This window comes from Chrysochloris asiatica, unplaced genomic scaffold, assembly GCF_000296735.1.
Source record: "Chrysochloris asiatica unplaced genomic scaffold, ChrAsi1.0 scaffold00101, whole genome shotgun sequence".
Taxonomy (NCBI): domain Eukaryota; kingdom Metazoa; phylum Chordata; class Mammalia; order Afrosoricida; family Chrysochloridae; genus Chrysochloris; species Chrysochloris asiatica.
The window spans coordinates 11,120,172-11,133,832 of NW_006408619.1; the positions used below are offsets into that span (position 1 = coordinate 11,120,172).

A 13,661-nucleotide genomic window follows, 5' to 3' on the forward strand; every position below is an offset into this window, starting at 1 on the left:
AGGAGCAGAAAGCCTCATCTTTCTCCCGCAGAGTAGCTGGTAGTTTCGAACAGCTGACCTTGCTGTTCGCAGCCCAATTTGTAACCACTGCGCTACCAGAGCTCCTTATTTGTTTTAGACCTTTCCAAAATCCAGTATCTGCAAAGACTCCTGGTTTGGTTTTTTTCTATAAGAGTCATAGATTTTCTGTGCATTGTTGCATACCTTAAATTAAATGTCATTATGTTTTCATTACAGTTCTCTATAGCCAAAGAAATAAAGTTTTAAGTACCAACATATGAGAGGTACTGCAGAGAGAACCACAAAGCCCCTGTGGGACATTTGCTAGGCAGCCCTGGTCATTCACTGGCCAAGAGACTCAGCCTTGCACACCGTGTGATTGCATTTTGTGCTGTGGTAAATGTGCAAACTACTTTCTGTCAAGAACTCTGGAATCATTCTGAAGTAGTCAACACTTGAAGTGTTAAATCTGCAAAGATTAAGGATTTCCCGTTACGATAATTAATTATCCAGACCAGTGTCAAATGTCTGTTAGGTTAAACACCTTCGCCAAAAAGCAGTGAAGTCCCTATTATTAGTTACCTTCCAAACATTTTTACCCTCTGACTGACTAATTCTACTTATAGAAATCTCTGTTCAGAAACTCACATGACTAATACACAAAGGTGTTTGTTACTGTATTGTTTGTAATAAGGGAAAACTGGAGTTAACCAGTATGTCCAAAAATAGGGAAAACAAACCAAACCAAACCGGTTGCCATCCAGTCAATTTTGATCCACAAGCAACCCCTTAGGACAGAGTTGAACTCCCCCATTGGGTTTCCAAGGCTGTCAATCTTTACAAAAGCAGATTGCCACGTTTTTCTCCCAAAGACGGCTGGTGTGCTTGATCTGCTGACCTTTAGGTTAGCAGTCAAATACTTAACCACTGTGCCACCAGGACTCGTTAACAATAAGGAAGTGGTTGACTATTCTAAGACTATATAATGATATACTACTTAGAGTCCTGGTGTGGCACTGTAGAAGAAGCGCTGAACCACAAGGTCAGTTTAAACCGCAAGGTCAGAAATTCAAACCCACCAGTTGCTCCTTGGAAACTCTATATAAGACTCTATGAGTTAGAACCAACTCAAAGGCTCTTAACAACAACAATTAATACTTTTAAAGTATTTTAGCTTCTAAAATTATACTTGTTAAGCAAAAACATGAAGAAATAATTATCATATAATAGATTAAATAGAAAAAAGCAAACAGGATATAAATATGGAGAATAGCCGTCACCCATAGAAAAGATGCATGAAAAGTAATTAATATAAACTTTAAAACAGCAGTTTCTAAGTGATAAAAATGCAGCTAATTTTTTTCTGCTCCTTTTAAATTTCCACATATTTTCCAAATTTTATATAATGAGTATTATTACTTTTATAATGAAAAACAAGAATTAAGGAGCAAGCTATAAACAAATACAATATATTACTTTTCCTAAATGTAAAAGTTTAAAAATAAAAACCAAAAAAGAAAACGAATACTAGATGTTTGCTCCAGTTACTGGTATCCACACTATCACACATGATTGATTCTAAGCTTCTAAACTGGGCTCTCTTCACTATCCTTATGCACCCAATGATATCTCACTTACAAAAGACACTCAGTTCATATTCGTTGAATGACTAAATTCAGAGCAAGTTACAGTAGCTGTTTAATGTACTAGAAAACTGATCTTTAAAAATGTTTTCCTGGTATGTGTATTTGATCAGCATAAGAATGGTCGGGCTTTGGGGACTATGAAGCATTGGTCTGGTAATCAGTCTGTCACCTGGACGAGCCTAAACCGTACCCTCTGTGGCAGGAACAACAGTGCCCTAAGGCCAGCAATTCTCCAACTTCTGTCCTGCCCCCCAGCAAAACCCCCATCTTCACATGTGGGACCTGTCTGCCAACAGGTGTATTAGGGGACACCTGGCCTGGGAGCACAGCGCTCTCCTACTTTCAAAACGGAAATGGAGATTATCATGTTATGGTAGAAATAACCTTGATTTTTCTCTGATTACTTTCTTTTAAATAAGTCTGAAGAATTGGCACCTTATTGAGAACTAATTGTTTGTAGTTCTACTCATGACTGAGACCGACACTCCAGTGTGGCCAATATCTTGGATGAGAATTGCTGTGGTAACAACAGCAACAAGAAGCTAGCAACAAGTATTTACTGTGCCAGGCACTGAACTTAGCGCTTCATATGTATTATCCCATCCCATCTACACAACAGCCCCGTGAAGTAGGTCTGTTAAACACTCCTATTGTAGAATTACAGAAACAGAGGCCTAGACTCGGATAGAACACCCAACGGTTAAGTGGCAGAGATGGAACTCAGCCCCAGGCTGATACTAAAGCCTGTACTACAGTGGCAGTGCAGGTGGTGGCAGCTGCTGGGAGAAGTAATTAGAGCAGTGGTGGTGGTCGTTTTTAAGTGCCATCAAGTCGGTTCTGACTCATAGCGACCCTGTATAGGGTTTCCAAAGAGCGGCTGGTGGGTTTGAACCACCAACCTTGCAGCTCAAACCGACCTGGCAGTCCAGTGCTTATCCTGTGGTGCATGTTTATCATGTGTACTGCTCTAAGGGTATAATATATAATAACTCGTTTATTCCTCCCAACAAAATTCTGAGATTGGCTTCACTAATATCCCCATTTTATAGGTGAAGAAACTGAGGCACAGATGCGTCAAGTAATTTGCCCAAAGTCACAAAGCTCAAAGAGTGGTGGAGGCAGGATTTAAATTTGGAGTCCAAGCTTTTAGTCATCATACTATGTCGCCTTGGTACTGTCCTAAAGCTTTTATTTTAAGGCAAATTATTTGTTGTCATTTAGTCCTTGTGGTATTTCTTTTTAAATAATACACTGGTTTTATCCAATGGATAGATTTCCCGGGAGAATTTCCCATCTCTTCCAATTCTTCTGGCATAAACCAAGCCAAACCAAATTAATGCTGTCAAATCGATTCCTACTCACCACAGCCCTGTAGGATGGAGCAGAACTGCTCCAGGAGGGGGTTTCTGGCTGTAAATGTTTACAAAAGTGGACTGCCTTACCTTTCTCCCACAGAGTGGCTGCTGGATCCAAACTGCTGCCCTTTTAGCTAGCAGCCCAGCGCTTAACCCGTGCATTTCTAGGGCATGAGAGTTTTAAATTAATGGAATCCATTTCAGTCTTTTGAAGAACTCTTTGGAGTTATATTTTAAAGACTTCAACTATGCCTGCTAGCCTAGGCTCCCCACTGCCTGAACAATTGGGAGCTCATGAAAGTGGCAATATTCCAGTTCTCTTGCTCAAGTTCTCAGGGATACAGATGTTCCTAATTCAGTGTGTGGGGCCAACCTTTCCTTACCCCATCTACAATTTCAAACAACCATCTTTATTCTTGACTGCTATAATTCATGAGTTGTCTACTTCCCTCTCTCTCATTCTGTTACGTCTGCTCCTGAGCATGTATAGTTAGATAAGATGGAAAAGGAAAAAGGACTATCGAATTTGTATTTAAAAATATAACAACCATATTCTTGGTCACAGTTCCTATTTTGGGACAGATGCGCATTCCAAAGCTGTTGAGTAACTCCCTAATGTTTCTGTGCTTCTCCTTCCTTAGGCAGAGGAGAAGAACATACCGCTGAAAGTCAAAATCAAAGGGACCCCAGCAAGCAAAGCAAACACACAGATGGTAAGAAATCCCACAGTACATATAGTGTGGAAGGTATGGACCCCTTTAGGGAGACAGAAAATTGCCCTTATCCAAACAAGAAACTAAGACATAACATTACCAAAAAAATGATATTAGTAATCAGTGAAAATTGTTCCTGGAAATAACTCATGCTAAAGTAATTTACAAATGTGGTCTCCTAAATGTCATGCAGAAACCGAAGGTCACTGCTCTATTTCATTATATCTAATAGTATTTAGAAAAAAGGGTATTGTTTCAGGGCTGGCAGAGACCATACTGCACCCAAGAACAGAGCTGGCTAAGGTTTATGACCTTGGGAGCAAAATTCCCTCTCACTTTTAAGTTGTAAGCAGATGACTATGCCACAAAAGCCACAGGCTATGACGAATAAGCATACATAAACAGAAGCTAGTTAGTGGCTTGGGAAGGAATCAGTTATCTTTACACTCTCCTGCCTGCCTTGAACTCACACCAGCTCCCAAATCCCTTGGTCAACACTCCCGTTCTCTCCATGCCTCTTCCATTTTTGCAGTTTAACCTCTGGATAATGCAAACAACAGTCTGAGAGGAAGGTTTAGCAACTCCCAAGCTCACAGATGAAAGGGTAACAGAGACAGGACTCAAAGTCGGGTCTAGCTAACTTCCAGTCCAGACTCTTTACCTCCCACCATCACCTCATCCTGGGAAGTATCCAGAGAAAGGGCGACTTAGGACAAGTTCTCTGGCTTGTTGCTGTTGGTGTGAAGAGCCTTCTAGATGGTTCCAACTCCTGGCAATTCTGTATAGGGTTTCCAAGGAGCAGCTGGTAGGTTTGAACTGCCAACATTGTGGTCAGCAGTTCAGTGCTTATACAACAGTGCCACACAAGGACTCCAACCCAGCTAATCACTGCCAAAACTCCAAAGACACTAGATGAGGGGTGGGTCAAAAAATGAGGGAGCTGGAAGCCATAGGAAGAGCTATAAGAATAATTCCTGAGGACCGTTAGACAGCGCAAGACGCTACTCAGATGTTGCCATGGAGACTCTCTGACCTGTAACTCAAGAAACAGCTATTCTGGAATAGTCTCCAAGATTTCAAGGTCATTTGTGGTTTACGACAGAGCATCCCTTCTTCAGTATGAGGTAGGAGGTGGATGTAGGCAGTCCAAGCCTCAGATTCTGGATACAAAACTGATGATGTTAAACGAAGACTAACTGGGTCACAATCATCTTCTTAACCTGTGTAGGGGCCAACTTATTCATTTCTACATCTCCTGTGTCTGACACAGCATCTGCCACCATAGTAAGCATTTGTGATAGTTAAGGTTTTGTGTCAACTTGACTGGGCCAGGATTCTCAGTTCTCCCCCGTGATGAGATCTAGTATAATGTAATCAGCTCTATGATGAGGTCTGCTAGGAGCAGGCAATCTATTGAAGGGAAGCTTCCTCAGGAGTGTGGCCTGCTTCCAATGTACTAGACACTCAGGCAGATTAGCTTGCTTCATGCTGGGTCTGGATCTCATATCTGGCTCATCTGATGACCTCTGGTTCTCTGCACTTGAGCCAGTGGCCTGTTCTGCTAATCCTGGAAGTTGTCAGCAGCCTGCCTTCTTACCTGTTGGACGTGTCTGCCCTGCCAATCTTGGTTCTTCAGCCCTGAGCTATGGGGGCCAGAAGACTCCATCCAGCCTGACATCTAACCCACTGACTTGGGAATGACCACCTCTATAACTGTGTGAGCCATTTCCTTCATATAAATCTCAAGATCCTTCTCTCTATATTTATGTTGTTGGTTGTTTAGTGCCATCAAGTCGGTTCTGACCCATAGCGACCCTGTACAGGGTTTCCAAGGAGTGGCTGGTGAGTTTGAACCACCGACCTTGCAGTTCAAACCTCGTAATCAAGTGCTTGTCCTCCAGCACCACACCAGGCTTCCATAGACACACATACATATTTCCTGAGGACTGTCTTAGGCCGGGTTCTCTAGAGAAGCAAAACCAGGGAAGCTTATATACAGACATAAATACATATATATGCATATATTTGTTGTTGTTGTTCAGTGCCATCGAGTCAGTTCTGACCCATAGCGACCCTGTATAGTGTTTCTGAGGAGCAGCTGGTGAGCTTGAACTGCTGACATTCGGAGTTCAATCCGAATTTGAAGTTCAACATACTAACCCACAGCACCACACCAGGACTCCTGTGTGTATACACAGGGATGCTATAAATCGGAACCAACTCAACAGCACATAACCACCACCACCATATACAACCATACCTCATTATGTAAGTATCCTCTTAAAAAGATGTTTGTACCTCACAATAGTTAAAAATTGTGCACAAAACCACACCCACTGCCACTGAGTCAATTCCAATTCACAGTGACCCTTCAGGACAGGACAGAACTGCCCCATAGGGAGTCTGAGGCTGTAAATCGTACCGAAGTAAACTGCCTTATCTTTCTTCTGTGAAGTGGTTGATGGGTTTGAACTGCTGACCTTTTGGTTAGCAGCCTGTGCTTAACCCACTGCAGCATCAGGGACGCTTAGAATAGTTCAGTGGAGGCGAAAGTCTTTTACATGAAATTTTATCAGAGTGAGTGCCTTATAATTCAAATAAGCATTCAGCTGACAGGTATAGATCTGGTTGACTTATGAAAGAAAGGAGCGTGGGAAAGAACATCTGAAAGCCCGCCCTGGACTTTAAGGGCAATGGAAGGACTTATACTGTGCTGAGGTGAGGCAGGTGAGTGAAGTGTGCAAGTGTGGACTATTTGAGTAGGAGCCCCCAGCCACATGTGGTTACTGAGCACCTGAAATGTGGCTTGTGTGACCAAAAAGCTGAACTTTATATTCATAAGGTTTGCCGTTCAAACTCACCAGCCACTCCTTGAAAGAAAGATGAGATTTATAGTCTAGTAAAGCTCTGGAGCCTCAGAAACCCTGTAACAGGGTCACTATGAATAGAAACTGACTCAGTGGCACTTAACAACAACAAGAAGCATGTTGTTGTTGTGTACTGTAGAGTCGGTTCTGACTCACAGCAACTATGGACAGGGTTTCCAAGGAGCAGCTGGTGAGTTTGAACCGCTGACCTAGCAATTCAAACGACCTTGGAGTCCAGTGTTTATCCTACAGAGTCACACCATGACACCAGATAGATATATAGATATATATATGTGTGTGTGTATATACATATATATATGAATATACACACATGTATATATATCTGTGTATATATACATACATATATATGTGTATATACACAGACACACACACACACATATATATATACTTGTGTAAAGGTGATCTTTCCCCCCTTTATGTATTCTAAATAGTCAATATAAGAAAAGTCTGTTCAACAAATGATGCTAGAGCAATCAGATATCTAAACAGGAAAAAAAAGTGACCCTCAACCCATACTTTGAACAAATAAAAGAATTTAAACTTATAAACAAAACTATAAAACTTCTAGAAGAAAATATAGGAGAAAAATCTTTGATTTTTTTACCACAATCTGGGAACAGGAAATGGGAAGGAGCTAAACCTTGTATTCTTCTAATGATGACAGTACAGTACCACAAAATCAGGATCTCAAACATCACAAATCTTGATCCTGCTCTATTTTCTAAAGTATCAAAATTGTCAGAAAACTAAGACCTACTTTATTTGGATAATGAGTGATCCAAACAGCCCAAGCATAAAATAGTTTAATCTATAAAGGTTTACCTTTAATACAGTCTGTATTATAGTGAGCTTTCCACAGGAGTAACAGGGTACAAATAGGTTCATATTGTACTGTTTCTAATAACCATTATATTTGAGTTTCTGTTAACACTTTCAAACAAAAATCTTCATTTTCAGTAATACTCTTTCTTGGTTTGACATTACAAATAAATGAACCCAATTTTCACAACAGAGAAAGAATATAGTATTTTTAAATGGAGAAGCAGTCCAATGAATGAAGTTATGCTTTAACTTAGTTTGTTTCAACTCTAACACCAAATTTTAAATTATGCAATTAGAATGACAAGCTTCTAATTTTTCAGAGAGTAGGTTTGTTGTTGAGTGCCATCAAGTAGGTTCCAACTCATGGCCACCCTGTATAAGGGTCTCCAAGGAGTAGCTGGTGGGTTAGAACCACTGATCTTGTGCTGATCCTACACTGACACACCAGCTATCTAGGTGTTGTTCAGATTACAACAATAGCACACCATATGCCATCATCTGAAACACTGATTCCACATTGCTTTGAGCAAGGCTCTTTGCCAGTATGAATCATTACACCCTATTTTGTTGTTATTATGTGCCCTTGAGTCCGTTCTGACTCATAGCGACCCTGTATAGTGCTTCCAAGGAACGGCTGGTGAGTTTGAACTGCCGACTTTGAAGTTCAAACTGACCGTGTGGTCTAGTGTTTATCCTACAGCACCACACCAGGACTCCTAAAACACCCTTTGGTACTCTTAATCTGGAATGCAATACAGACCTCTTATTGGCTTCTGCTGTCCAATACAGTGGCCACTAGCCATATGAGACCACTAGAAAGGTGGCTAGTCTGAATTGAGGTACACTTCAAGTATAAAATACCTGAAGACTTAGTGCCAAAAGGAAAAAAAAAAAAAAGAATATAAAATAGCTCATTAATTTCTTATACTGATTTCATACTGAAATAATAATATTGTAGCTATGCTGGGTTAAATAAAATTCTTTGTTAAAATTAATTCCACCTGTTGCTTTTTACTTTGTTTAGTGGGGCTACCAGAAAAATTTAAACTGTTATCAGTGGCTCATCTTGTATTTCTACTAGGCAGTGCTACCTTAAATCATTTGTAAAAACAACATTATCTTACACTACAGAAATGATGAACTCCCCAAAAGAACTCACCTAGAGCCAATTAATCCCAGATCTAATTTATAGAAGCCAATTTCTTTTTGCTATGCATGCCTATCTTTGTATACTCCATTCAGCTGGAAGAAAGCAATTGTTGTTTGGAGGTACCTGAAACTCTGACGTACTGCTACGCAGCTGGCTCACATTTGGTAAGGACCCTCCATGATACTGGGTAAGGCGCAGTTGCTGAAGCTTCTGAAATTGAACCTAGAAAATCAAATGGAAGAAAAGCCATTTCAGGAATGTGGAGAAATGACAGCAAAGATCTGAAAGAAGCATCGAGTATTAGTCTTTTGTACTGAAAATGGTCAAGAATGAAAGCTTTGCTTTCAATTTCTTTTCTACTTAACGGTCACAATCTCCAGGTTTCTGGTTTTTGATAACTCTGTTTTCTGGAAAGAATTCACCTGTATCCCAGATGTGGCATGACATGATAGTAAGGTACTCTTACAAAGTGTGGCTATGTAAGCAAGCACACACATCTTCAACAGAAAAAGGAGTCACTTAAAGAAAAAGGCTACTATCTACAACGCTAACACATGAACTGTTGTCCTTCCTCCATTCACATTTACGTATAATAACTGCATAGTTGGGATCACAACATAGATACAATCTTGCATGCTAATATCACAAACCTTTTCTATGTTATTACACAATCATTTCTAATGGCTACATAAGATTACTTCTATTAAATTATTTCCTTCGAACACATTCCAAAGAGCGATTGCTAAGTCAGTCATTGGGTATGGCATTTGGATTGCTCTCGACACACTCTGCCAAAACACTTACCTAAAGGTTTTGCTGATTTACATATGAGAGAAGTTTCACCAAAAATCTCACTAACACTGAATACCATCATTAATTGGGATAAAGAAAGAAGCCAATTTGTTGTTGTTAAGTGCCGTTGAGTCGGTCTTGACTCACAGTGACACTGTATAGGGTTTCTGAGAAGCAGCTGATGAATTTGAACGGCCAACCTTACAGGTTCAAACCAACCTTGCAGTCTAGTCCATTCATCCACAGTACCACACCAGGACTCAAATGGGATACTTAAAACAGGTATCCCATTGTTTTAACATGCCTTTCTTCTGCAATTTCTTCCCTACTTTATAATCTAAAGTCTGTAAACTGGCTACAGTTTTTTTTTTTTTTATAAATCCTAAAGTGGTCTGATCTGGTCTTTAAGAGTTATTTCTAAAATAATAAATTGGTTTTGTGGTTAGAGAACCCATGGCGCTGATAATTCATACAGGGAAGAAGGAAGCTATGGATAGGTGCCCTTAAGCCAACTGCTTATCCTTTTAGGGTTTGGTCATAGACTAATGTTATAAAAATCTAGCAGATCTCAGCCCCAAAGATGGGCCAGGTGCTGTCCTAGGCTTTGCACACTTCATCCCTATCCCTCTCCACAGCCACATAAGGGAGACTGAGCTGTTCTGCTACCTCACAGCTGCAGACCCAGACTCAAGCTCCGTGAGTAGTTCAAAGTCACAGCAGGAGCCTAAACCCCGGCAGTCTGACTTGGAGCCTACACTTCTATTCCACCATGATCTACTCTTTTGCTCTGTTTCTCTCTCTCGGTGATTACACTATTACAAGCTCAGAGAAAAGTGAAGTTTACTTGACTAATAGCCTTGCTGGACCTATAAAGCTTTCTGATTTCACTTTGTATTTACTTTTTAATCATGAAAAATTTCATGTATATACAAAACATAGAGACTAGTATAATAAAGCCCCACCTACCCATCATCCAGAAGGAGCTCTGGTAGCATAGTGGTTACAAATTGGGCTGCTAATCTCACAGGTCAGCAGTTCGAAACTACCAGCTGTTCCGCAGGAGAAAGATAGGCTTTCTGATCTCGTAAAGATTTACAGCCTCAGAAACCCTATACAGAGTCTCTATGAGTCAGAACCAACACCATGGCACACAACAACAACAACAACCCATCATCCAGAGTCCTTGTGTGGTGCTATAAGATAAGCACTGGACCACAAGGCTGGTTTGAACCTCAAGGATGGCAGTTCAAACTCACCAGCTGCTCCTCGGAAACCCTATACAGGGTCCCTCTGAGTGGGAATGAACTCAGCAGCACTCAACAACAAACCCCTCATGCAGCTTCAACATTCATCGATGTGTGTTCAGTTTTATCATTAATGCCCTTGCACTCTCTCCCCAATGGAATCCCAGACATTTATCCTTTCATATCCCAATATGCATTTGCAAAGATAGGGACTCCTATTTCCCTAGAAGTTGTAAAGGCATAAAATGTCTTTTGACTGCTTAAAGTTTCTTAAACCCACAGTTTGATTTCTCAAACACACTATACTCTGATACATTGAAAATCTATAAAACCAAAGTCCAGATCTGAGAGCCAAACACGAGAATGAGGACATGGTGAGCTATTTCCATCCAAGACCTGAGGGAAAAGAATAAAGTCTCTCAGTCTTCAATCTTAAAATTCTAAACTAACGTCAAAGAGGCAATTGACACTTCATCCTTGAAATTCTCTATACAAAATTATTAGTCACCAATAAAACATTTAAAAAAATTATTGGTCAACTTGATCTAAAGTCTTTGATTCCTTCTCCCATCAACTCATATATTTATTATACAAATTGTATACAAAACTTTTAACTGGCTTCAAAAAGTTCTCACAAGTTCTTACCCCATAATCTTTGACACTTCACCAGGGCTAAATTCTAAATCTAGCTAGAAAGTTGCCTTCAACTGAACTTTCCTCATAGTCTCTTCTATCTGCTCTTCCTACAAAAGTCCCTTATGCCAGGGCCTTCAGAGACTGTTGTGTCATAGTAAAAAAAGCATTGGATTTGGAATCGGAAGATTTGGGTTTATAACCTGGGGTGCCCATGTGATGGCGTTCATTTATTTTGATGTCTATTGCACAAAGATGATGTAAGGAGTAAGCAAAACAACAGATATGACAAAGAAGTAAAAAATGGAAAGAACTCGAAAAATTTCTCAAGATAGTATTGGGACTTGTCTCAGATACTTCTTAAAACCTTGCGTTATTTTTGTTTTCCTCTTTTTAAATTTAGAATGGTTGGCTAGACAGAACCTTCGAGACTGCTGCCTTCAACACTTTCAAGTTTACTGTTGATGAAAATGAGCACCAAAGATGGACTAGCCTAAGGAAGAGGTCAAAAACAGGCAGCCCAGGCCACATTTAACCGAGAGTAGTCTGTATAACCCACGTGATGCTGACTGGCTCAGTGTTTTAAATTCCAATTTGATAACTAGAAGGCTGCATACAAATATGCATTCTCTTGAATGAAAAGTCAGCCTTAACAACAACAAATCAAAGCAAAAAGATACAGATCAAAAGGACAGAAGAAAGATGTTGTTGTTGTTGTTATGTGCCGTCGAGTCAGTTCCGACCCATAGCGACCCTGTACAGGGTTTCCAAGGGTGTAAATCTTTACGGGAGTAGAAAGCCTCATCTTTCTCCCATGGAGCAGCTGGTAGTTTCGAACCGCTGACCTTAAGGTTCGCAGCCCAATTCGTAACCACTATGCTACCAGAGTAACAGAAGAAAGATACACACACATATATATGGTGACTTGATTTTTGGCAAGTGTGCCACAGCAATTCAATAGGGGAAGTCTTTTCAATAAATGTTACTGGTACAACTGGATATACAGCTGGAAAATAAAAAGTGGTTGTATATATAGACTTTCAATGCTAACAGAGTCAAAAAAAAAGAGAGTGAGGGCCTATAAAGGCATAAAATGGCTGGTTCACAAGCTGTCATGAGTGTGCTTAGTTTCAGAATGAGGGGGATAATATGGAATCCCCACTGAATAGTTTCCTTCTTTTCCTGATGGATCTGGTGAAAAGGGGGTGGGGGATGATGGTGACAGGGTTTGATGATTCAATTGTGAGTATCAGCAGCATTAATTCTGATTGTCACAACAGTAACTGTAGAAGATGTGTAACTAAAAGGAGGGAGTAGTTAAGCTTCCATTTCAGGAACGGATGACCCCAGGGCCCTCATTAAGGAAGAGCAGGAGTGGAGTGTGATATCCCTCCCTAGGTAAGCAGCAATAGCAGAACCGAGGCTGTGTTCCTGCCGGCAGGAGCGTGATTTACAGAATGAATATTTATTTCTGTTTTTGTATGTGAACATCAAACATATTTTCCTTTGTTCATTTGTGAAACATAAGATGTAAATGGGGAGCCACAGGGAGGAAGTTGGATAACAGTTGTTGCAGGAAGGGGATTATAATCATTGAGATGATACAAAGTATACAATTTGTTGAATGTAAAGTTGATGTTCTTGTCTGTAAACCTTTACTCAAGTCACAACAAAAGTTAAAAACAAAAAACAGTGAGATTCAAGCCCCAGCTCTGTCACTCTGTCAAAATGAGGACTATACTGATAGCTCAGAGGCTCACAAGATAGTGCATGCAAAGGGCTTTGCACAGTACCTGGTGAAGAGACAGCCCTCAATATTTAGGCCCAAGCTAATCTTTCTCATTTTCTCTCTACACTTCGTCAAAGGTCTCTTTACTCTATAACACGAGGGTAAGTCAAAATGCATTACTGCGACGATTCCAGTTCATACATGCACGGGTTTATTCGAAAGTAAACCTGTTGAAACATGTCTCTGCAATCTGCGGCTGCCTGCAGACAAGCTCTCTCAGTAATCACACTGATCTAGGCTGCTGTCTAAAAAAAGATGCATGTTGAAACTGTGGCTTCCAACAGGATCTGCTGGGCCAGTTAAATTCAAGGCACAGTGGTCAGCTCAGATAGTTATGGTGACTGTTTTGGGGAACCCCAAAGAGGTAATTTTGATAGACTGTCTCAAAGGGTACAAGGCGATTGTGACGCCTTATTAGAAAGAAGTTTTAAGAAAACTGTAAATTACATTGATGAGAAAAGACTAATGAAGTTGTACCGAGGATTCCCCCCACCCCCCCCATCACAACAATGCACCTGCTCATTCTTCACAGTAGCAAGGGCTGTCCTAAAAGAATTTCATTGGGAAACACTTACCCCATCTACCCCATAGCCCGTCTTTCAGAATTCCTCTTGTTCCCAGGACTCAAA

At 40.5% G+C, this 13,661-nt stretch overlaps 1 protein-coding gene across 1 annotated transcript in view; it reads right to left on the bottom strand.

Annotated features, from left to right (window-relative positions):
• Nucleotides 1-13,661, bottom strand: part of CRTC3 (CREB regulated transcription coactivator 3) — a 123,365-nt gene that overhangs the window by 104,833 nt on the left and 4,871 nt on the right. Inside the window, exon 2 of the mRNA XM_006867181.1 lies at nt 8,698-8,796. Coding sequence (XP_006867243.1) covers nt 8,698-8,796 — 99 coding nt within the window. The remainder of the gene's footprint in view (nt 1-8,697; nt 8,797-13,661) is intronic.